General features: G+C 46.2%; 1 protein-coding gene across 2 annotated transcripts; it reads left to right on the top strand.

Moving 5' to 3' along the window:
• Nucleotides 1-175: 175 nt before the first annotated feature.
• LOC111946950 (pleckstrin homology-like domain family A member 1) lies at nt 176-25,238 on the top strand. Of its 2 annotated transcripts, none has more exons than XM_023952513.1 (2): nt 176-864; nt 23,420-25,238. In XM_023952513.1, exon 1 carries the CDS (start codon nt 360-362, stop codon nt 849-851), a length of 492 nt encoding a protein of 163 aa, XP_023808281.1. In that variant the 5' UTR covers nt 176-359; the 3' UTR covers nt 852-864; nt 23,420-25,238. The 2 variants fall into 2 exon arrangements, with proteins under 2 accessions (XP_023808281.1, XP_023808282.1); XM_023952514.1 differs by lacking the exon at nt 23,420-25,238 and adding an exon at nt 15,178-15,837.
• Nucleotides 25,239-25,426: the final 188 nt, after the last annotated feature.

Genomic DNA, 25,426 nt, shown 5'->3' with positions numbered 1-25,426 from the left:
TAACATTGGGAGTTGGGTCATCTAGACCCACTAGACGGTGCTCTGAACCTTTTTTCTTCGATGATTGTTGAACCTCACTGGTGTCCATGGATTACATGAAATCTTTCCACCTTTATCCACCTTTGTCATGGTAGGGAGAACACGTCAATGATCATCTTGACCCCATAGGATAGCACAGGGGTTATGGAAATAAAATTGTGAAATAAAGAAAATCGAGTGCAAAAGCAGATAGGGACCCTCACTCTCTTACACACATCCTTATCCGTGTTAGGAGAGGGCGGTGCGCCTTTCCAGACCCATCCCGCCCCCAATCCTCCTCCACATTCGGTGGTCGGGCAGCGGCAGACCGGCAAGATCCCATGCCCCCCGCCCATCAATCGGTGTGCGGCGCACAGGAAAAGATGCTGGAGAACGGCCGAAAGGTGTTGAAGGAAGGGCTGCTAGAGAAGCGCAGCGACGGGCTGCTGCAGCTCTGGAAGAAAAAGCTCTGCGTCCTGACGGACGACGGCGTCCTGCTGCTGCCGCCCAAGCAGCACGACCACCCGCAGCCGCAACGCGGCGGCGACGCGGCCAAGATCAAGGAGCTGCACTTCGCCAACATGAAGACAGTGGACTGCGTGGAGCGGAAGGGCAAGTACGTGTACTTTACGGTGGTCATGACCGATGGGAAGGAGATCGACTTCAGGTGCCCACAGGACGAGGGCTGGAACGCCGAGATCACCCTGCAGATGGTCCAGTACAAGAACCGCCAGGCGATCCTGGCAGTCAAGTCCACCCGGCAGAAGCAGCAGCTGCTGGTGGTGCAGATGCCCGGACAGAACAGCGTCCGGAGCGCTTCCAGCGTTGCGTGACCCGCCGCCAGCGGTAAGACGTGGAAGACGATCGAGGGGGTGAGGGGGGATTCCCGCGAACACGTCCCGCTCTTTTTCCGGAAGAAAAGCGGGTGTGCTCCGGTGAAAGGAGACGATCCGGTGCAGCGCTCCGCTGTTGGAGCAGAAATCCTCTGCAGCGGTGACGCTTATGTAACCAGACCCGCCCTGGAGCATCTCCAACCCCAGAGTAAGACCTCATGGAGGGTCACACTCTGGAGTGAGGTGCAAACGGAAAATGAATGGGCGGATTTGACTAAACATCTGCTTCGCGCGCTCCACATGATGTATGCTGTGGACAGTGGCGGTTCTCCCCTGAATTACTCCCCGGGCGAGACCCTCCCCAGGCGCCCCCCCCCCCCCCCCCCTCTCATAGGCTACGTTCACACTGCAGGGCTTAATGCTCAATTCAATTTTTTGAAAAAATCCGAATTATTTGCTAGACCGTTCACATTTCCAAGTAAATCCGAACTTTTGTGATCTCCAGTGTGACCGTGACACGACCCAAACGAGACCCGCATGCGCAGAAGCCAGAAGAATACTCAACGGTGAACGACGTCACTTGTTTGCGGAGCAAACGTTAACAATGGATGTCAACAACAGTGTTGTCAACAGCGGAGCTCTTTTTGTAATATTAAATTTATTTTCACGAAGGAGCAGCACAATTACAATCTTCTCATTTTAAGAAGGCAATGGAGTCGAGATCGTCTGTACCCACTGTTGCGGAAAGGAAATGTGTATGTGTTGGGGCCGCGCGCCCGCGTGTGTGCAAGCGCGTGCCGCGATAGAGGATGGGGGGGGGCAGTGTGGGCGCACATTCATGTTGTGTGTTACGGAGGAAGGATGACGGTAATAAAAGAAGGTTTCCCCCAGAATAAATGCTATGGACTCTTTATTAACCCGTTCTGGAGAATCTAAGGATCAGAACAGGGAGGAGGAGGATCCGCCTCGGGTCCCCCGCGCTTGAGCACGGTGGAAAGGGGAGAAAGAAAAAAAAGTTATCGCGGGAAAGGTTTAACACCACGCTCTGCTATTTAGCTGGAATTTTTTTCAAAAACCGCCCAGTTGCGATAAGAGCCCTGGAGTTTGGCTTGAAAAGAGCGATCAGCCCAAATATTAATCCAATCAGTGACCTGCTTCCCTTCCACTGACTGCTCTCAGCAGCATCGTCCACCATGGTTGATGTTTACGTTCTCGTTCCCGCCTACTTCAACGCAAAATGATGACGTTTGTTGCGTGTCGATGACGTACAGTTCGGAATCAAGTCGCCTGGCCGGTCAGACGGCGGTCGCAATTGAAAAGAACGGCTACAATTCGGAATCAGGACGGCAAATCCACGGGGCCTGGGTCGCAATTGAAAAGATCGGATCTGTGTCATTCAGACTGTCATGAAAAGATCGGAATTGGGCCGCTTAGGGGCAAAAAATTCGGAATTGCGTCGTTTCAGCCTGCAGTGTGAACGTAGCCATAGAGTCACTTTGTCCATGTCAGCTGACATGTTTCATTGTCATTGAAATTAAGAAATTGATTGAAAAAAGTACGTTTATCAGAATTCTGCACTGCATTATAACAGTTATCAGAACATACAAAATAAAAGACCATAAGTATGGCAAAAATACAGTTAGGTAGGAAAATATTTAATCAAACAATATTCAATAAATGATATAAAATAAATATTGTAAAGCACAAATCTTTTATCACACAAATAACACGCTAAAATAAATATAACTGCAGCACCAATACACTAAGAACAGAAAACACTAAAATCTAACCTTTCTAGCCTTCCTTGATGCAAACTCGTCGATAACATCATCATATGAAATCTGCTCCCCCCCGAATGATTGATACTAACAACAGCAGGTTAGTTAGTTGCTCGTGAGACATTGGTGACCTCAGGTATGATTTGAACCACTGGAGTTTGGAAATTTAGGACATTTAAATGGTCATGTTCTATATCAATCTCTACTTCAGAGAAGAAAAATTAGCTCATGTTTGCTGTCTTCAATCCTTTGATTGGTACATTTTAGTTAAGATCTGTTACATTATGTTTTGTCACCATAGAGTTGTAGTAAATGATAAATATTCATCTTTAAAACTACCTACAGATTTATGCAAATTCTATTGACTTATATCATAACCCAACATTCGTAAATTAATAAAAAATAAACCTCATACATGCAGGCTCAAAATTAACACCTAAATGCCTAGTTAAAAATGTGAAAACGTTTAGGCTGCCAAAAATGATTATTACAGTAATGGCCAATCTGCAGTCATTTGCCTCATTAGCATGTTATGGCAGCAGCAGCAGCAGCATACCAAGACATCTTACTTAACATTATGAACTAATATACAACAGCAAAACACAACAAACCTTTGTGTTACAGCAGAGCAGACAGACACATGAATCATAACTAATTTTACAAGTTAAGGCAGAGCAAAGGTTTAAGAAGAAAAAATCTTAAAAATGACGTATTTGCAACATTTGGGCCTACTTAAAAGATTGTTGGAAGAAAATAACCTGAAGCAGGTTTGACAGTGATTTTGAGGCGGCAGTATCTCGCTCGTTACGTGAGCAGTGCAGGAAGACAGCCAGCACGTAAGGAGGAGTTTCCCCAGGCCAGAAACATTGGGATTTCGGAGGCAGGGCGCGGAGTCAGTGACAGCTCTGTCAGTGGAGAAGAGCAGTTCCCGCAGAGCGGTCGTGTTTGAAAAGGGTATTCCCCTGCCATAAAGCTAACATCCCAGTGATGTTAATCGCTGTGGTAATTCAACAGCTTTACACCATTCTACTGGTCTGGAGAGAAGGTACTGTTTTTTTCCTTTATTTTTTTTAAAAGCTGAGAATTCAGTTCAAGTCGGAAAAACAGCTGAGGCCAAGGAGGCGGGCACCACTGACTTTGAACATTTAAGTTTTTGAAGACCATTCGGGATTAGCAACCAGTCTGATTTCCCTGCAGAAAAGAACCGTCCGAAGCTAACTGTCACAACTAGGGGTGTGTATTGGCAAGAGTCTGGCGATACGATACGTATCCCGATACGGGCCCTGCGATACGATACGTATCCCGATATTTTACCGAAACATGTTTTCTTTCTTTTTTTTTAAATATGACTTTGAAAAAACTCAACCTGAATTTTAATGTCTTCCACTGTAATAAAATGGTCAAATTCGGTTTAATGATCACAATGTTAAGCACTGCAATTGTATCTCATATATAAGTTGCGTTTACCAAAGCAAATTCATAGTGCTTTTATTTTGGTAAGTTAAAATATAGAAACCAATAAGTTAAGTTAACCAATAAGTTTCTATTGGGTAAATAAAATGCTGTTTATTTTCAGTATTAATGTACAGGGCTCCAGACTAACTTTTTTCACTAGGAGCACTGTGGCCCCCAACTGAAAATTTTAGGGGCACAACCAGAAAATTTAGGTGCGCATACTGTAAATCAACATTCTAACCAAATCTACTAATTTCCACTGTATTATGAATAAATACTTTAATAATAGATGCAGAAATTACAATGCGCTGTTTCAAATTCAGTGTCACATTTTAATCTGCAACAACAAGGTAAACTGACAGAAGAAGGTAAACTGTAAAAGAACGGGCGATGTTCACTGGATATCAGAACAATCGATACAGATACCTGAGATCAGAGAGAGGCTCAAAAACTGATGGAAATGTATGTTGTTGACACCAAATAAGTGCAGTCAAGACGCACAAAAAGCGTGTTTGAGATCACCCAGGTGGACGCAACGCTGTTCAGATCACCTGGTGTGTGACATATATATATTTTTTTGCTCCAACATCACCTGTCAATCATCACAAAAATATCAGGAGAAAGGGGCGGGGGCAGCAAGGCCCCAACCTACCGAACGCAGCTGGAAATTTACTACTGAACTGACTGAAAGCTGCCCTATGACTACAAAACAATGCATTATGGGACATGTGTCCTAATGGTTTTTGTAGTTATGTGAGAAATTAAAAAAATTTAAAATACCAATTGATTAAAAATGGGCTACATCCATTACAAAACATTCAAATAAATATAAAATATATAATAACACGGATCATACTAAGGGGGAGAGGAATATTAAAACTAAATTGAACTTTAACTTCATGTTCTCCTTCAGTCTCGCTGCAGATTCACCCCCCCGCCCCCCCCATGAAGGTAAAAATGCTCCAAAAAGAACGCACTTGTAGATTTGATTTGAGAACTTGTAATATAGAATGTGAAAACTTGTGCTTCAAAAATCTGCATCTGTGTGTAAAAAATCTTCTGCTGTGAACTGACAAATTTCCATTTGCATGTGTTCATTTAGAGTAACAACTTCAAATCTGTGATTATAACTGCTCAAATGTGCTTAAAAATCTGCATCTGTGTGTAAAAATCCTCTGCTGTGAACTGACAAATTTCCATTTGCATGTGTTCATTTAGAGTTACAACTTCAAATCTGTGATTACAACTGCTCAAATGTGCTTCTGCGTGTGCTCGAATCTGCTGGCGCAAATCACAAGTGCGCTACAACTGCGCTCTGAATTCTGACACATTCCTTGCGAGAAATTTGTGTCAAAAGTGATCTGTGTCCGATAATGGAACAAGGGGGGAGGGAGGGTTAAAGGAGGCGGAGTCAACCAATCAGAATGCAGGACTTAGAGGACTTGGTAAAGTTAGAAAGATCTTCACAGATTCGGACTTCCTGCTTCAATAACTCTTCCGATAAACGTTAAAATGTGACAGAGAATCTCAATCATTTTGTATTAACAGGGAGAGTGAACTACAAATGCATTTCTAAAGAAAAATTACCGTTTTTTTCCTGCATTTTAATGAGAAATGATCTCTTCGTGCTTTAAATGAAGACATGCAGCTAGACGGCTGCCAACAGGAAAATAATCTTTGTTGTAGCAGGACAATAGGGCCAGGGCTATTGAGCATTTTTATTATAAATCAGATGGATTAACATTTGAAAACATGTATTAGAAACCATACTGGGTCTGTGACACCGCGCTACGCTGGCGGCCAGCCGCCGAACTCCACGGAGGAAGGCGATGCGAGGACCCGCTGACCGACAGCGGAGCGCCGCTGTCGCGCAGACCCAGCCTCGCCCAGCGCCGACACCGCTCTACGCCGTCGCTCAGCGACCAGCCCCCGAAATACGCAGAGGAAGGGGATTCGAGGATCAGTCAGCGGGATCCTCGCTTCTTCTTTCCTCCGCGGAGCTTGGCGGCTGGCCGCGGTGTCGCGTAACCAGCGACACCGCGGCCAGCCGCCAAGCTCCGCGGCCAGACGGCTCTACGCCTGTCGCTCGCGTAGAGCCAGCCGTCTGGGTCCGCCACAGCCGCGCTCCGCGGTGCCGTCGCCTTGAACGTCGCTCGCTGGGAACGTGTTGATCTAATCGAATACATTTTTTTTTCAAATGTTAATCCATATGACTTATAATAAAGATGCTCAATAGCCCTGGCCCTGTTGTCCTGCTACAACAAAGATGATTTTCCTGTTGGCAGCCGTCTAGCTGCATGTCTTCATTTAAGCACGAAAAACAGAGTTTTTTCTTTAGAAATGCATTTTTAGTTCACTCTCCATGTTAATACAAAATGATTGGGAGACTTGCTGTCACATTTTAACGTCAATTACAAGAATTATTGAAGCAGGAAGTCCGAATCTGTGAAGATCTTTCTAACTTTACCAAGTCCTCTAAGTCCTGCATTCTGATTGGTTGACTCCGCCTCCTCTAACCCTCCCTCCCCCCCTTGTTCCATTATCGGACACAGATCACTTTTGACACAAATTTCTCGCAAGGAATGTGTCAGAATTCAGAGCGCAGTTGTAGCGCACTTGTGATTTGCGCCAGCAGATTCGAGCACACGCAGAAGCACATTTGAGCAGTTGTAATCACAGATTTGAAGTTGTAACTCTAAATAAACACATGCAAATGGAAATTTGTCAGTTCACAGCAGAAGATTTTTACACACAGATGCAGATTTTTGATGCACAAGTTTTCACATTCTGTATTACAAGTTCTCAAATCAAATCTACAAGCTCGTCCATTTTGGAACATTAATACCTTCATACCCCCCGGCCTGGTCTCCCCAATGATCCAGGCGAGCCGCTGGTTCATCTCAAACACTTCTATCATTGCATTTTCACCGTGTTTTAAGTGCGTCTCGGACTAAACCGTGTTGTTGCTTGCACGTGTTTAAAGTTCAAGCCCCGTTACCTGTCACGCATGTAGGTGTGGGACATTTATTCTCCTCAGCTGACCTGACTCCCGCGGGAGCGGTGTGCTGCCGTAGCAGCCGTGCATAAACCGTTTGGTTGTGGGGGATGCACCGCCGCGCGCTTAACTGTGACCCCCGTAACCTCCGGGTCTGTGCGGCCCAGAGAAAAGTTCAGCACGGCTGCATGCATTTAGAAAATTACGAGCGAATAGATACCTTCTAAAAAGGAAAGTAAGGAACTCCTTGATGTGGTCTGGGGAGGGGGCTGTCAGGTTTCTTGCTTTCAAGCCCGGTCATTGTCACGCCCCCAATAGTCATTTACTCCACTGTGATTGGTTGGTTTGTCAGCTCCGCACAAGACAATGAAAAGGTGTCATTCATACAAACTGGCAGGACGCATTAAAATTGAACTTTCATTTCAAGGTGGGGGCCACAAATAGCCCGCGGGCCGCGAGTTTGAGACCCCTGCTGTAGACTCTGGCACTGGTACACGGTCGGAAGAATGAATCAATGGTTCGCTTGCTCATAGCTCAGATGCACGCACAGGTTGTGATGATATTTGTCTCCGTTTCCTTCCCACAGATGTTTACGCGCGCTTGATTATCACTAGGCCCCTCCCCCTACACGCATTTTAGCCACTTACGCGAGTGTGTGCTCTCATCTCATGAGTATGTGTGCGAGTTTGTGTGTGTTTGCGTGCGTGTGCGCTCGCGTCTCATTGATTATTTCATTGATCATTGATGTGCCCCTTCCACGTTTAATGTATAAAAAATACGGAGGGTGGGGGAGGCAAATTTACTGGTCGCACATGTGCGACTGGATGTAAAATTCAGTCGCACACTCTCAAATTTTGGTCGCAAAATGCGACCAAATGGTCGCAGTCTGGAGCCCTGATGTAGCTTCTCTAGTGCTTTTAAACAGTTCAGAAGCCTGAATGGTGCTTTAAAAATAAAGGGTGGGGGACACACACTGATTTTTTCCAGAAACATAAACTGGGATGATGAGGCAGCATGACAGAAGGAAGGAAAGTTGCTTTAATGTGACAAAAAAGGGGCTTTGTTGACATATCTGCTCTGTTGCACCTTTGCAGCCACGCTTCTCACACACGGAAGTAACTGATAAAGCTGATCACCAAAATGTCAGCCTTTTTCAGAGCATTGTACACATCCTTCTGATCCATCAGGTCCCTAAACTAGAATCCATTGCTTTGAGGTTCTGCAGAACTTTAGCCCGCTTTCTAGCATGTTAGCAGATGCTAAGCGCATTAGCCTATTAGCTGCTGCCGTGCTTCATTGTCTATCTTATTTATCTGAGCCGCTAAAAAGCACAGAAATCCACGTTTTCATATCTTACTGGCAGCAACATGGCTCAGAGTTTCTGTTTGGTATCCATTCTGAGTAAAAACTTAGTAGTTCATGTCTCATAACAACAGAACAAGCTGCATGTGCTCTGGCTGCAGTCTTCTGTTGTCTTGTGCAGAGTAGAGCTGCTCAAAGAGGCTCCGTGTTCTCTGCGGCCAACTAGCGGTCGGAGGGTGAAAGTGGACAATAAGAGTTAGACGCTGAAGGATGCTCAGAAATAATTAAATAAGTATCGATCTGGCAGCATTTTGAATCTATACAAGTATTGCCAAATGACGTATTGCGATATATTGCAGAATCGATTTTTTCTTACACCCCTAGTCACAACCGTTTGTTTAACTGACTGTTATGCCGTTTGGGCATTTCGTGCCCATTCTGGAAGGACACTGTTATCAACGTCTGGAGTTAGTTGATCAGAGGAAGTCAAGAGCCTCACTGTTTTGAGTTATTCGTTCCTATCTGGTAATTTGTTTGATTGCCATTTTATATTGGATTTTTTTATTGATTGATTGATTGTCTGATTTATTGACTCTCAAGTTTTGTTTCTTGTTATTGGACTGTCAAATAATTCACCTGGTGTTTTATGTCTAAATGTGTTTTCTTTTGAACATCCAAAGTGGAGATTAATATTTCTTTTGATACTGTAGAGGGGTAACACAAATAAATTAATCCTTGTTAAAATAAATATTTGCTGTTTTCATTGAGCCAGTTACAGAGGTCTAGGCTTTACTTTTTGAAGATTGGGTTAGGGGCACTCCATCACTCTGGCTAGTTGTTGTAAAGGCAGGATCTGTGCAAGTGAGCTTCAAGTGAATTGCAGAACGATGCTTCAGCTGACTGTCAGGGATCAACTTCTGAAGCCTGTCTTACTACACCCATTCACTACCACAAAATTTTGGGGTAGGCCACGGTGACAGAACACACGCCTTCCAAACGAAGGCACAGGAGTTAAAGGGACTGACAGGTGCAGGCAAAGACCTCCTATACTGTTAGTTGACCAGAGCAAGCTTAATATTTTTACCCCTATTAGTTAGGATTACAATCCTTTCCACGATGATTGTCATACCCCTCGTTTTGACAGCTGTTCCAACTCATCTCTGTAGGCAGATTTATCCCCTTCAGAGATGAGCCCCACCACTGTGGTGTCATCCGCAAACTTTATGATGGTGTTGCTATGGCGGGCAGGTGTGAAGTCGTATGTGTACAGAGTACATCAGAGGACTCAGTACACAACCCTGGGGTAGGGCTCCAGACTAACTTTTTTCACTAGGAGCACTGTGGCCCCTAACTGAGAATTTTAGGGGCACAACCAGAAAATTTAGGGGCGCATACCGTAAATCAACATGCAAACCAAATCTACTAATGTCCACTGTATTACTAATATATACTTTAATAATAGATGCAGAAATGACAATGTGCTGTTTCAAATTCAGTGTCACATTTTTTTCTGCACTTTTGAAGATGCAACAAGAAGGTAAACTGACAGCACCATCGCTGTCATGACAGTACAAATAGTAAACAAAATACCAGAATAGAAAAAGTGCTTGGTAGAGAAAAGCTCCAAAACTAATTGAAATTTATGTTGGCAACACCAAATAGGTGCAGCCAAGATGCACAATAAGCGTGTTTGGGATCACCCAGGTGGACGAAACGCTGCGCAGATAACCTGGTGTGAGACGTATGTTTTTGCTCCAACATCACCTGTCAATCATCGCAAAAATATCAGGAGAAAGGGGCGGGAGCAAGGCCCCAACCTACGCGAATACAGCTGGAAATTTAGCACTGTGCTGACTGAAAGTTGCCCTGATGACTACATGGGTCTTTGTAGTTGAATGATCAATTAAAATAATTTAAAATACTAATAATAATATAAAAAATAAATATAAAATATATAATAACACAGATCATACTAAGGGGGAGAGGCATATTGAAACTAAATTGAATGTTAAGGACATCTCTAACTTCCTGTTCTCCTTCAGTCTCACTGCAAATTCGCCTTCATACCCCCCACCCCCCGGTCTGGTCTCTTTTTTTTTCTTTAACTTGTCCTGTCCAACAGCTGGGCAGACAGATAAGAGCTGAAGGCCTCTTGTGTTGGACATATTTTGCTTTAACAACAGGGGTTATAAATCTTCTGACAAACCAGAGGTATGTCTGAATAAACCCCTTTTGTAATCAAGGCCAAACTTTATTCATTTCAATTGTTTTTGAAAATCTTTTGTGTTGGACCGGACGGAAAAGGAAAGGAGGGAAGAAGAGAGAGGGATGTTAGAGAGGGGGGGATAGGAGGGTGATCATAGGAGTGGGGAGGGGGATAAAACCATGAAGCAGCATAAAGCAACAAGCTACTGGATGTTTATCATTACGGTAAGGTTCAGATAGAATACAAATCTCAAAGGGGCGGGGACTGTCTTCACACACACTCAAATGTTATAAACACACCTGTTAGCTGCAAAAATGTCCACATGTCAACATGTACACAATACAGATATTGGTCACACATGCATACTTATGCCTTCAAGCCAACTAGTGTGAGATATTTCATTCAATCACGCAAACTATTAGTGCAAAGGTGAGCTAACACCTATGCTTAGTTGAGTGTTTATGTTCTTTTAAAATGGATGGTGGAATGTGAAAAGAAGGAGGGGGAGTGACCAGCCACCCCCACACCAAGACCCCCGCCGCAGCAGCCGCGGCAGCCAGAAGCCCCCAACGCCACGCGGCAGCAGGCAGAGAACAACCGCCCCCCCGGGTGACCATCTCGCCACCCAGGCCAGGTTCGGCCACAGTTGGAAGTTTGGCGAGGCCCAGCACCCGGCGGCAAGGACCAGAACCCACCCCACAGGGACACAGACACCCTCGGCTCAGGTGTGATATGATCCCCGGCTTCTGGCCTTGCCAGAAAGCTCAGGGATCCCCCTCCCCGCGTGAAGAGAGCACCGCCGGTCCCAGGAAACCGGCACCTGGGGGACACGGCCGCCGTTGCCAAGGGCCCAGCACGCCCCACCAGGGATGGGGTAGGGGACAGATGGTCCAAGGTCCCACCTTCCTTGCAAAATGAGTGTGTGCGTGTGTGTTAGTGAGGGTGTGTGTGTGCATGTGTGTGTGTTTATGTTGGAATGTATATTTTGAGGGGGGAAGGGTGTGTGTACAACGGGGGTGCAGTTAAAATTGGGGGGTAGGGCACAGAGGGGACATCTCCTGATTACTCACAGTGATGGCCCATCACCCTCCGCACCAAAGGGCCCTAAATGTCTAAGGTGCAGTTAAAATTGGCGGGTAGGGCGCTAAAAGGACATCTGCTGCTTGCTGGCAGTGATGTCCAAGCACCCCCCCTACCAAGGACCCTACATGTCTAAGGTGCAAATAAAACCGAGAGAGGGGGGACCGATTCCATACGGCAACCATGGAACCATGGCGCAACGCAGGCTAAACCCCCCACCCCGTCACCCTAATATGAGATTATATGAGGAAGGGGGGTAAGTTGGGGACAGCAGTCCCCCTCCCAGCAACGCGCCCGGGACCCCCAGCCCCGGTGCCCCATCCCTGACAGGCGCAGACGCCCCAGGCCCAGCACCACCCACCCCACACAGGGAGAGAGGAGCCAGAAAGCCTCCCCCCCCAGAGCAGGCCCCCACCCCCAAGCGCCGGCCCTGGGAAAGCTCTGGTCAGGCCTCGACGGGACCGAGGCTGCCAACCGGGCAACCGCCGATTGCTTCAGCGGGGACCCCGACCCGTCGAACCCCTAAGGTCCCGTACCGATAGTGGGACCCCCCCCCCCCCCCAGAAAGCCCCCCCCCCCCCCCCACAGGACAGGGCCGACAAGCCCCCCCACCCAGCCAGACCCCGCAGCCCCAGCGGATGACACCCAGAGTGACCGGAGGCCCCAAGAGGGTTGCCCCGCCCCGTCCAAGAGCAAGGGAAGGGTTGATCCCAGCCCCAGGTGTAGATGGGCAGGGCAAGGAGCAGTGACGGCCAGGCCCCCCACCCCCTAGGTCGCGGAGTTAGCTATGGGAGACCAGAGAGACTGAATTCTTTCACAGTTACTTGAATTTTGGGCTGACATTTTTTCCAAGCTGATATGATCAAACAGCAGATTTCTACATTGACTTGTATTTATATTTTTCTTGTTTTTCCAATTTATTAAAATTGTTTTTTTAGCAATACAAAGAGTTATGAAAATGATAGATACTAATCCTCCTTCTATATCGATGGCACTCATGTCACCAAGCACACAAAGTGACGGTGAAGCTGTGATTGAAACCTTAAGCCAGACTGATAGATTGGCACACACCTGCTGCCAGAGAGCCTGGACAGGCGTGCAGAACCACAGTGCATGCATGTAACTGGCAGGTAGATTACAATTGCAGTGCTGACAAATGTCTGAGTTACTGAGACCCATCTTGAACATCCTCTGTCCAGTGTAGTAAATTCTGTGAAGTGTTTTGAAATGGATTAGCTGCAAATTTGGACTTTTTGTCAGTTTAAAGGTGTTTAGACAAAGTTCTGGTGCTCTAGTGGTGTTACGCCCCCTTCTTGCCAAGATGGGAAGTGTATAATTTTTTTGTTTATGAGGATGTCTGGGTTGTTCCAGATGGGTGTCATTCTGCACGGATGAATTGACGAGTTAAATATTTTTAAAATTCCCACCATGTTGTTAAAGTGGCATTTATATTAGTACTTTGGAAACAGCCCTGTTTTTTAACTGTTTGGCTAATAAATGGAAGATCTGACAGGTTGATCTTTTCACATAACGCCTGTTCCAAGTCTAACCATGAGTTGGTTTCTGGATTATTGTTTAACCATTTTAAGATGTATTGTAATCTATTTGCAAGAAAGTATTTGTGGAAGTTAGGTAATTCCAAGCCTCCACAGCTTTTTGCAGATTTTAAAGTTTTTAGACTAATTCTCGCAGGTTTGTTGTTCCATAAAAAGCTTGAAATGGATGAGTCTTATGTTTTGAACCATTTTAGTGGCGGTTGTGTGGGTATCATTGAGAAGAGATAATTAACTTTGGGTAAGATTTTCATTTTAACTGTGGCTACCTTGCCCATAAGGGACAGAGGCAGGTTGACCGAGCGGGTTAGATCGTCCTGTATGCTTTTCAGTAATGGGGTGTGGTTTAGCTGCACCAGTTCTGATAATTTGGTTCATCTTAACACGTCTACCGTTGCATTTTCCCCACGTGTTTTAAGTGCGTCTAAGACTAAATCTTGTTGTTGCTTGCACGTGTTTAATGTTAAAGGCCTGTTAACGTTAAACGTTAAAAGCTGTCACGCATGTGTGTGTGGGACATTTATTCTCCTCAACTGACCATCTCCCGCGGCATCAGTGTGCTGCCGTAACACATGCACAACGTGCATGAGAACCGTTTGGTTGGGGGTTTATACGCCGCTGCGCGCCTAACCGTAACCATAACCATAACCTTAACCCTCCTCCGGGTCTGTGCGAGCCAGAAACAAGTTCAGCACTGACTGCATGTATTTAGAAAATTACGAGCGAATAAATACGTTCTAAAAAGGAAAGTAAGGAACTCCTTAATGTGGTCAGGTGTCCTGCCTTAAATGTTTTAGACTAATTCTCGCAGGTTTGTTGTTCCATAAAAAGCTTGAAATGGATGAGTCTTATGTTTTGAACCATTTTAGTGGCGGTTGTGTGGGTATCATTGAGAAGAGATAATTAACTTTGGGTAAGATTTTCATTTTAACTGTGGCTACCTTGCCCATAAGGGACAGAGGCAGGTTGACCGAGCGGGTTAGATCGTCCTGTATGCTTTTCAGTAATGGGGTGTGGTTTAGCTGCACCAGTTCTGATAATTTGGTTCATCTTAACACGTCTACCGTTGCATTTTCCCCACGTGTTTTAAGTGCGTCTAAGACTAAATCTTGTTGTTGCTTGCACGTGTTTAATGTTAAAGGCCTGTTAACGTTAAACGTTAAAAGCTGTCACGCATGTGTGTGTGGGACATTTATTCTCCTCAACTGACCATCTCCCGCGGCATCAGTGTGCTGCCGTAACACATGCACAACGTGCATGAGAACCGTTTGGTTGGGGGTTTATACGCCGCTGCGCGCCTAACCGTAACCATAACCATAACCTTAACCCTCCTCCGGGTCTGTGCGAGCCAGAAACAAGTTCAGCACTGACTGCATGTATTTAGAAAATTACGAGCGAATAAATACGTTCTAAAAAGGAAAGTAAGGAACTCCTTAATGTGGTCAGGTGTCCTGCCTTAAATGTTCTCCTGCTTTCAAGCCCGGTCATTGTCACGCCCCCAAGAGTCATTTACCCCACTGTGATTGGTTGCTTTGTCAGCTCGGCGCACGACAATGAAAAGGTGTACACTAGCCGCAGGTCGGAAGAACGAATCAATAGTTTGCTTGCTCATAGCTCAGACGCACGCACATATCAGGTTGTGATGATATTTGTCTCAGTTTCCTTTCCACAGATGTTTACACGCGCTCGATTATCTCTAGGCCCCTCTCGAGTGTGTGCTCGCGTCTCATGAGTATGTGTGTGTGTTTGTGTTTCCTTGCATGTGCGCTCGCGTCTTATTGATTATTTCATTGCTCATTTCATTTATCATTGATGTGCCCCTTCCATGTATAAAAAAATACGGAGGGTGGAGGAGGCAAATTTACTGGTAGCACATGTGCGTCTGGAGCCCTGCCCTGGGGAGAGGCTTAGTTAAATTGATGTATGATGTCCTACTCTGACTCTGTGTCTGCGACAGGAGAGGAAGCCGCTGATCCACAGGCAAGTTGAATGGGGCAGTCCCAGGTCCTCCAACTTGGCCACCAGCTTGTGTGGGAGAATGGTGTTGAAGGCCAAGCTGTAACCCACAAAGAGCATTATCACACAGCCAACCCGGTTCCAGGTTCCTGCGTGGACGTGTGTGTGCCTCGCTGCGGCTATACAGCTATCATCAAATGACTTAAAAAGTTAATTTTCTCCAAAAAAGAGAGCTGACCATGGCCCCCAAGGAAAAAACAGACTACGAAGACCTTAAAAAGTCTTTTGATGATCTCCAAGCTGCTTTGTATCCCTTTATGGAACAAGTGAATGCTGAGCTAACTCCGATCTTGGATCTAATGGAAGACTTCCGAAGATTCCGAGCTCAAAACGAGCAACGAGAAAACCGGGTCGACATTCTGGAGAAAAGACTGGACAAGTAAGGATGAATAATGTCATTCTCACTGGAGTACCGATCAAACCTCGGGCAAAGCTAAATGCAGCTGGAGTTAGCATTGCTAATGCTAATAGCGGTAGCAGTCCTGAAACGGAGAGCGGTGGAGAGTCTCTGGAACACCAAATGGAATCATTTCTCACGTCTAAAGGGATTTCCTTGGATCTAAACACCATCGAGACCTGCCACCCGGTCCCCAGGAGAAAGGAGACGGATAAACCAGCGATCCTCACCAGGTTTGTGAATCAAATACACAAGCTAGCTCTGATGAATCAAAAGAAAAATCTCAAGGGGTCGGCTGCTTATCTGATCTGATCAGAAGGAATGCTGAAATCGCCAAACATGCCAGGCTTCTCAGGAAGCGTAAGCAGATTGAGAACTTTTGGGTTAAAGGCTGCAGGATTTATGTCAAACCACTCTGTCCACCGGACCGGTCCAAGGTTCTGGTTATGAACACCGTGAAAGACTTTGAGAAGTGTTTGATCACGGTCGTCTGAAACAACATGGAGTAATAAATCAAAGAGCCAAATAATTTCAAGAAATATGATGCCTAGATTCATCATTTTCTCCAAAAGTCTGAAGTGACCTAATTAACAGCAAAGCTCTGACCTGCAGACAAGTTGACCTCAACTCTTAGGCGCCGCTGATATCAGCTGAAGAAGGATATGGACCTCTATTTAATGTCTGCAGACATAACATCGAAGAGAACTATAAACTGTTTAAACCAAGAACAACGGCTGTTAATCAGCAGAAGAAGAAATGCCAACCTTGGTCATTCGACAAAATACCGTCCCTTCTTATTTTACTTCACAGCAGTACCTTATCATAAAAAAATACAAAAAAAAGTAAAACAAATGATTAATCAATTATTGAAAATGGTTAAATTGATTGACTTTTAATGATACTTCACTTGCTCCAAAAAAATTGATTCATGACTTTTCCTAATGTAGCATAATTTTGCACATATTTTTAGCTTTTGACACTTGATCAAATTTTGCTATGAAAATTCCTGAAACAGTGTTATGTCTATTTTACTGACATAGTATTATTTTTTAATAATATCAACGACTTTTATAAGTAACATAATCTTCATATATTTGGATACTTCATTGCCATGTTGATTTCTAAAAGTTATTTTTTACAAAATAATTTAAGTAATTCATCTTTGTCATGTGCTTTATTGATATTGAAAGATTCTTAATTCTGTCTGATAAAAGTTTGGAACCGGACATTGATAAATCATGTTAAAAAATGGTTACGGTAGAAAAAAAAAAAAAAAGAACAGGGGTGGGATTATATACGTTTGCTTCCTTCCACTCCCTTTCAAGTAATATTTATTAATATGTCTAATTATCCTAAGTTTGAATAGTTATTGTACGAATGTATTACTGATGATTATATTGTTTTTGTGTATTATTCCTATTTCATTGCTTTAAATAAACCATTTCAAATAAAAAAAAACATAGCTCCTTTGCTGCTCCAGATGGGAGAGAGCAGCATGCAGTGAAGTTGCTATGGCGTCCTCTGGATCGGTTTGCCCTGTAAGCAAACTGGTGGGGGTCCAGTCTTGGTGGGAGGGCTGCTGTTATGTAACTACGGACCTATACGGATATTGTCTTTTTTTTAAAATCTACAAAATGCAAGTGTGATTAAAAAAGAATAGCAACATAATAAAAGTAAACTTAAGATGCAGCTCACTGGTGGGTTGTGCTATTTTTAGAACAGGCCTGCGGGCGCCTTATGTGGCCACTGGGGGCGACCTGGTGCCCGCCGGCACCGTGTTGGTGACCTCTGGAAAAACCTTGTCCAGGGTGTTGTTTCCTGTTGTGGCACATTAACACACTGCTGGAATTTAGGCAGAGCTGTCTTCAAGTCTGTAAGGTTATAATCTCCATCAATGATCTCCATGGTGTCAGGATATTTTTGCTGCTGGTTGCTAATGCTAGCATGAAGAAGTTAAATGACTGAGTTAGCATTAGCATCAGTTGGGATGTACACACCTGTAACCATGACTATATTAAACTCTCTTGGAAGGTAGAAGGGCCACATTTGACATTCACATATTCAATGTCAGGAGAACATTGATTGTCTACGGTCACTGTGTTTGCACTCTAGCTGTTATTGATGTATACATAGAGCCCACCTCTGCCCTTGCTGGAATCAGCTGTTTGGTCATAGTGCTGTGTTGTATCGCATTCTAGCGCGATAGCTGAATCAGGAACAGAGTGTTGCAGCCAGGTCTTCGTGATGAGCAGAACACAAACATTCTTTTTTTTTTTTTTTTTTTTTTTTTTTTTAACTTGTCCTGTCCAACAGCTAGGCAAACAGATGAGAGCTGAGGGCCTCTTGTGTTGGACATATTTTATTCTAACAAGAGGGGTTATTCATCTTCAGACAAACCAAAGGTATGTCTGAATAAACCCCTTTTGTAATTGAGGCCAAACTTTATTAATTTCAATCATGTTTGAAAATCTTTGGTGTTGGACCGGACGGAAAAGGAAAGAGGGGAACAAGAGAGAGGGACGTTAGAGAGAGGGGGGGGTAGGAGGGTGATAATAGGAGGGGAAGGGGGGTAAGACCATGAAGCAGCATAGAGCAGACAGGTTTACTGGTTGTTTATCGTTACGGTACGGTTCAAATGTAGTACAAAAAGGGCGGGGCCTGTTCACACACACTCAAATATTATCAACACACCTGCTAGCCGCAGAAATGTCCACATGTCAACATGCACACAAAACAGATAGTGTTCACGAACGCATACCTATGCCTTTAAACCAACTAGTGTGAAATCTTTCATTCATTCAATCATGCAAACTATTAGTGCAAAGGTGAGCTAACACCTGTGCTCAGGTGAGTGTTTATGTTCTTCTAAAATGGATGGTGGAATGTGAAAAGAAGGAGGAGGAGCGCCCAGCCACCCCCACACCCATACCCCCGCCGCAGCAGCAGCGGCAGCCGGAATTCCCCCAGCGCCACACGGGAACAGGCAGGGAACAACCGCCCCCCGGGCGACCAAGACCGCCACCCAGGCCAGGGCCAGCAGGACCGCCGCGAGGCCCCCAGAGCCAGAGAGCAGGGAGGCGCAGAGGGAAAGAGAGCGCCGCCCCAGCCCAGCCAGGAAAGCAGCCCCCCGCCGCGCCGGAAGAGCCCAACGCAGGGCCCCACCGGAGAGGGACGCCCACAGCCCCAGACGAGCACCCCACCACCACCCAGGAGTTCCGGGCATCCCCCCGCCCCGACCCCAGGTACGAGCCAGGACCCCCCAAGGGAGACCCGCTCCGCACTCCAGGCAGCCACCCACCCGGCCCACGGTTGGTCCAGGTAGGAGCAAGGCAGGGGCCCGCCGCCCCCGCCCAGGAGGGGGGAACCCCGGGGAAAAAAGGGCGGCCCATAAGGGATGTTATAAATATGGCCCGACCAGGCTCGGCCATGTTGGAAGTTTGGCGGGGCCCAGCGCCCAGGGGCAAGGACCAGGACCCACCCCCCAGGGACACGAACACCCCCGGCTCAGGTGTAATATGAACCCCCCCACCGCGCGGAGAGAGCACCGCCGGGCCCAGGGAGCCGGCACCCAAGGGACACGGCCGCCATCGCCAAGAGGCCCGCACCCCCCACCAGGGACGGGGTAGGGGACAGATAGACCCAGGTCCAACCTTCCTTGTAAAATGTGTGTGCGTGTATGGGTGTTTGAGAGGGTGTTTGTGTGCATGTGTGTGTGTTTATGTTTGAATGTATATATTGAAGGGGGAGGGGTGTGTGTACTAAGGGGGGTGCAGTTAAAATTGGCGAGTAGGGCACTAAGGGGACAACTCCTGATTACTCACAGTGATGTCCCCTCACCCTCCACACCAAGGGGCCCTAAATGTCTAAGGTGCGGTTAAAATTGGCGGGTAGGGTGCCAGGAGGACATCTGCTGCTTGCTTGCAGTGATGTCCAAGCACCCCCCCTACCAAGGACCCTACGTGTCTAAGGTGCAAATAAAACCGAAAGAGGGGGGGCCCACTCCATACGGCAACCATAGGAGGGGGGCCACTCCCAAGTAGCCCCCCCCCAAGGCGCATCGCAGGCTAAACCCCCCACCCCCTCACCCTAATATGAGGTTATATAAGGAAGGGGGTAAGTTGGGGACAGCTGGTAGACTGTCCCCCGGTGGTCAAACAGCCGTCCCCCAGCCCACCCCCAGCAAAGGGGCCAGGGCCACCCAGCCCAGGGGCCCACCCCCGGAGGCGCCGACACCCCAGGCCCGGCACCACCCACCCCACACAGAGAGAGAGGAGCCAGAAAGCGTCGCCCCCCCCCGGAGCAAGCCCAGGCCCCCACCCCCAGACGCCGGCCCTAGAAGAGCTCTGGTCAGGCCTCGACGGGACCGAGGAGGCCAACCGGCCGAGGCAACCACTGATTGCCTCAGCGGAGACCCCGACCCGCTAGCCCCCCCGACCCGTACTAATAATGGGCCCCCCCTCCCCCCCAGAACGCCCCCCCACAGGACAGGGCCGACAAGCCCCCCACCCCACCCCACCCCAGACCCCGCAGCCGAAGCGGGTGATACCCAGAGCGACCGGGGGCCCCGAGAGGGTTGTCCCGTCCCGTCCCAGAGCCAGGGAAGGGCCGATCCCAGCCCCAGGTGCAGATGGGCAGCCCATCCGGCGCCGCTGGGCCCCCCCCACCCGAGCAGGGCCCCCCGCCAACCCCCCCCAGCACAGGCAAAGGGACCACCCCCCCAAGCCAAGCCAGACCACCACCCCACCCCCCCACCACGCACCCCCACACCCAAGCCCAGAGGACCACGCAGCGCCCCAGCCCGCCCCACCCAGGCACCGGACCCGACCCCCCGACCAACGGAGCCCCCCACCGCCCCCGCCAGGCACCGGAAGCCCCGACCCCCACCCCAAACCACGGCAGAAGGGCAACACAAACATTCTTAACGCAGTTGTTTCTCACGCTTTGCAACCTCAGTTCATCCATGTCGTTTGTGAGGGATGTGGTGTTGTAGAGGAATAAGCTGGGGTGCGGTGATTTGAGTGGCTGCCTCCGTAACCTGCCCTCTTGATCTGATAGCAAACCGCAAAGGGCAAGGGCTCCTGGCTACCTCCATCAGAATCTTGTGCAAGCGAATAATCTCGCTTGATACTTGTCCATCACAACATAATCCAATATTAAGGAGCTCGTGTCGGCTGTAGGTGTGATCAGCCCGACCAAGTGTCCCCAAAACATACATGAAGATCGTCCAAACATAAAACCGACCATTCAAGCACCAGGCTGTTGCAACTATGTGGGCCGCCATCTTGCACATGAAAGTAATTGAACCTGAACGATGGTGTCAACTTTTCTTGTATGATGTTTAAACTTGCACAGACTGCGCACCGCCGTGGGACCTCAAAAATCTAAAGTTGAACTGTATGAAGACAACAATTTGTTGGTTTTTAATGTAAAGTCCAGTAATGTAGGAATTAAAGACAACTATCACAACCATTTTTGAAAGAATTGAATGAGTGCTTTAATCTCAAAAAAGTAATCTGTAGGCATCTTTCTTTTGCACACTACTGAGATATATTAAAAAATATATCACACAAAATATAGCACATTAAAAAGCTTTAATTTTTTTTCAAAAAAATGGCAGTGAGCCAAATGTTGCATTCACACCTGACGCGATTTGTGTGTCAGGGGCGCCATGGCTGCTCAATGCAGGGATTTTCGTCCTGAACTTCAATCCATTTTCTTAACCCACTGGGGATGCAGGGTCGGCGGAGACTGCCCTGGTTACTCTTGGGGGAAGGCGGTATACACCTTGTCACAGAGCCCATGGAGCTGGAGCGATCAAGCCTGCTGCAATAGCTGGCTGCCAGGTGGACAGCATAGTGAGCCTTGCTGCCCAGGGTACAGCAGAGCTAGTGTGCGCTGCCGCCCAGGCTGTTGGTCCCTTGGCAGCTAAGCTCGCCTTGCTGGCTGTCCGGCGGTTGGCTTCCAGGCAGATGGAGATCTGCCGCGGCTGCCGTCGTAGCAGGTGCAACCACTCCAGCTCCATGGGCTAGTGGTGTTTTTTTGTTTTTCATCAAGACAGTAATGAACAAAGATCCTCCATCCTGCTGTGGCTACCATGTAGCGTTGTTGGACTGTTTTTTTACGTCTTAATAACAAGGTTTGGAGTTAGCGTAGTCACAGTAGCGTTTCTTTAGCGGTATCAGTCTAGTTTTTAAGTGTTGCAAACAGGGTTGGGAGTTACACATATTCTAAATACGCTAACACGGCTAATGCAGCTAATGTGCAGCGTGTTAGGAACAAGTTCTAGAGTTTCTGTGATCTCATAATTAACAACAATTAAAAAAAGCCTGGAGTGAGATTCACCAGATTTGCACCGCTCTGACATTTCGCACCAAGGCTACATGCACTGGTATCAGGTAGCGACAGTCTGGTGTAAACAACCTATGCAAAAATCGCATTCAATAACCTGGGTTTAGTGCAGGTTTTTGAACTTGCATCATACACTGAGTGTGTACTTAGCATGATAGTTCAGTGCACCTTATATATGACATAATTTTGAAAACAGACCATTCATTGACAATGGCTCTTACAATCCAATGGGCCTTGTAGTGCAGAAAATACGGTACTTTATTTTGGTTGCTTTCACACTGCACTCTTGAGAGTGGTACAAAGTGCCTGGACGCATCATGCTGTGACTGCACTCCTCATGTAGGGGCAGTAAATGAGCACTGACCAGGATAAAGCCAAAGTACAGAGGAGTATTAACCCTTGTGCTATCCTAGGCACTTTACCATTGGGAGTTGGGTCATCTAGACCCACTAGACAGTGCGCTGAACCTTTTTTCTTCAATGATTTGTTAACCTCACTGGTGTCCATGGATTACATGAAATCTTTCCTCCTTTATCCACATTTGTCATGATAGGAATAACATGTCAATATAAGGGTGGGGTCATCTAAGATAGCACAAGTGATAAACATGTCCTGATGTCACCTGCAGTTTTTTCTATTATGTTTTAGAGACCAGATGTGAATTTGAATTTGCACTTCTTCAGGTCATAACACTTCTTGTGGGTTACAATGCGTGCCTTCGACTTTTTACGCCGTGAAAACTAAAACAAAACATATACATTTGAGGAGAATTAAACCACTACAAAATAACACAAAAACAAGCATAACAAATACCTTGTTTCCGCTTGTCAAGAAAAGAGTCTCTTTGAGTCCAAAGTAATGTTTTTTGCAGCTCTTTGTCCCAGCTTTAAATCTTAATTGCTGCAACCTCGTGGGCAAAAGACGTGCTCATCGACGGCCAACATAAAAGGTTCAAATTCTCGTGAGAATAATCATATCCTTCTGAGCATGCTTCAAACAAAATTAACTGTAAACTTTAAGGAAATAAAAATTAAATCACCAGTTTTCCCACATTTCACAATCCATGAACTACAATAAAGTATATAATTTTAAGCTGCATTTACACCAGATGTTTTACAATGTTTTTGTAATTTCTGCGTCTTCATATTCCTGCTGCAGGTGTTTAAAAACATTTTTTTTTACTTGTTACCTTTACTCATGACTTGGTGTCCAGATGGAACATTCCTCTGCATTCACACTTTTACTGGACCGCACCAAGAGGCCGTCTTTCTAGACAGTTTAATGTTCACATGAGCTCTCACACAAGTAGTTCATTCAAGGAAATTAACTCTGGTCTGAAAGTGCTTCAGTGTTATTCGAAACATCTCTCGTTCATCTCTTTCGCACTTCCTTCTTCTGAAATCCAGACTCAGCTTACAGTCTGTCTTATCTGTTGCAGGTGAATTGGACGCTCAGCAGAGGAAGACTATGAAGATTCATCTCCCTTTGCTCCTGCCCCATCCACCAACCACCATCCTCCAGGAGTCCCCCCTCCTCCACGGCGTGGCTTTAACACAGACGTATTTCACAAAAGACTGAAGGACTGACAGCATGTGAGAAAATGAGGGGGTGGGGTTTTCCTCTTATTTATTACACCTGTAAATATATTTTTTATAGACTCTTCTGTCAGTGATAAATGAAAAGAAGCTGCACATGTTCAGACTCTCAAACCAGCATTGTCATCTGAGCCAAAGACTCATTTCCTTCACTGTACAGTGTTTCACCTTCCTTTACATCCACCCATCTCCTGTTTGTGCTTCGCCCTGAGCGGCATCATGGGGGCTGTTGGAGCCTATTGCAGCTGTTGCAGGGTGAAGGTGGGACAAATCCTCCACAGGTCTCTGGTCCATTGCAGCTTCCATTCTATTCCCTTTGTGATTTGTCTGCTGCACTAGTTGATGGTGCATTTTCGTGACTGCTGTGTTTGTAAATTGGAAGGACGCCTTTCCATTTAGTAAGTCTTAAAAAACAGACAATTTGATGTCCTGTAGTTTACTTAGTCAGGCTGATAACTTCAGAGGCTGAGCTGCTGTGGAATCAATCACAATCATTTCATCAATGACAAAAATGATCCATAAAACGGCACAGATTTTCAGTTTAATTGAATTGAATTGAATGATACTTTATTAATCCCGCGATGGGGAAATTAGGTAAACTCATTTTAGGGCCTGAGTTTAATTAAACAATAAAGTTATTGTTCCGCTTCAACTTTAGTGGATTTGAACCAAGACAAAGTTAAATTTTGACAAATATAGACTAAACTGGTCTGAAAGGTCCTAAAGCTGAAGGAGTCCCTCAGCGGGTAAATATTGTTCAGAGATTGTTTGGGTTTTAAGATTAGCACAGATCCAGACCATGTTTTTCTATGACTTATTTGAGATTGTAAGTAAAATCCCAGTATCTTTTCTCTGGATTCTGTCTAACTAGTTTGATGCTATTACAGCCAGTTAGTTGCTTGATTGAATTGGGGAAGGGAGGGAGGGAGGGAGGGGGGGGGGTGTCAGTGCATCCTTTACCTCTAGCACATCTAGCATGTTACAGACGAGCGAATGAGAGACAGCCGGTGCGAATTGCATTTGTTGGGAACACAGGCAACCTTCTCCTTCTGGTTCTGTGATATTGTTGATATTGTTGCAATACCGTGAACAACAAAGGTTTAGGTTTTTCAAAGTTGGATAATCTTGTTATGGCACACATGCTATGAGGCATTCAACTCCTTTTGGATAGCTCAGAAGCTCAGAGAAGAATTTAGCAATAAGTGAAGAAACAATTTGTTCGTTGAAAAGACAAAAACTCAGCCGTGGAGCCGCTCAGCCTCTGAGATTTACAGTCATCCTTTTTACAAGTGAAATAAATACAATGTTTTGTAGACTTGTCAGGGAGGAGTTTGCAGGAACATTTCAGAAACAGAAATGAAGGGTTGTATTGCGTTTCATCTGGATGTGGCGCACGCTGTTTCCTGGAGTGTCTCCCTGCTCTCGCCGCCACAGCAGCACATGCCTCTGCGCTGCTGTCATCTCCCATACAGGACTGGAGCCGTTCTGGTTTATCTAACATAAACGGTGTGCACTTCTCCGAATGCCTACCGGTCTTCATCATTTCTCATGCAATCATAGCTGTGCTCTTTGCAGCCGCTGTCTGTTTCTTTTTTTTTAAATGTGAGATCTATTTTCATACCTCAAAAAGAAACATTCCATTAAAAAGTCTGCCAAACCCAGCCTCCTGGGGGTCTCCTGTGGTTCTTCTCTCTGAATCTATGACCTGTTTAAATGCTTCCCTTCCAGCCGCTCTCCAGCCGTTCTTGCTTTGCTGCTGACCTCTCACCCTGCATTTCCTGTTCTAAATGTAGACGCATTGGAGAGTTGGGTTTCACCGCCAGCTGTTGCCACTTAGATAAACTGCCACT

The sequence above is a fragment of the Oryzias latipes genome, chromosome 23 (genome assembly GCF_002234675.1).
Source record: "Oryzias latipes chromosome 23, ASM223467v1".
NCBI lineage: Eukaryota > Metazoa > Chordata > Actinopteri > Beloniformes > Adrianichthyidae > Oryzias > Oryzias latipes.
The sequence above is the reverse complement of the archived record's forward strand: the minus strand, read 5'-3'. Positions and strand labels throughout refer to the sequence as shown.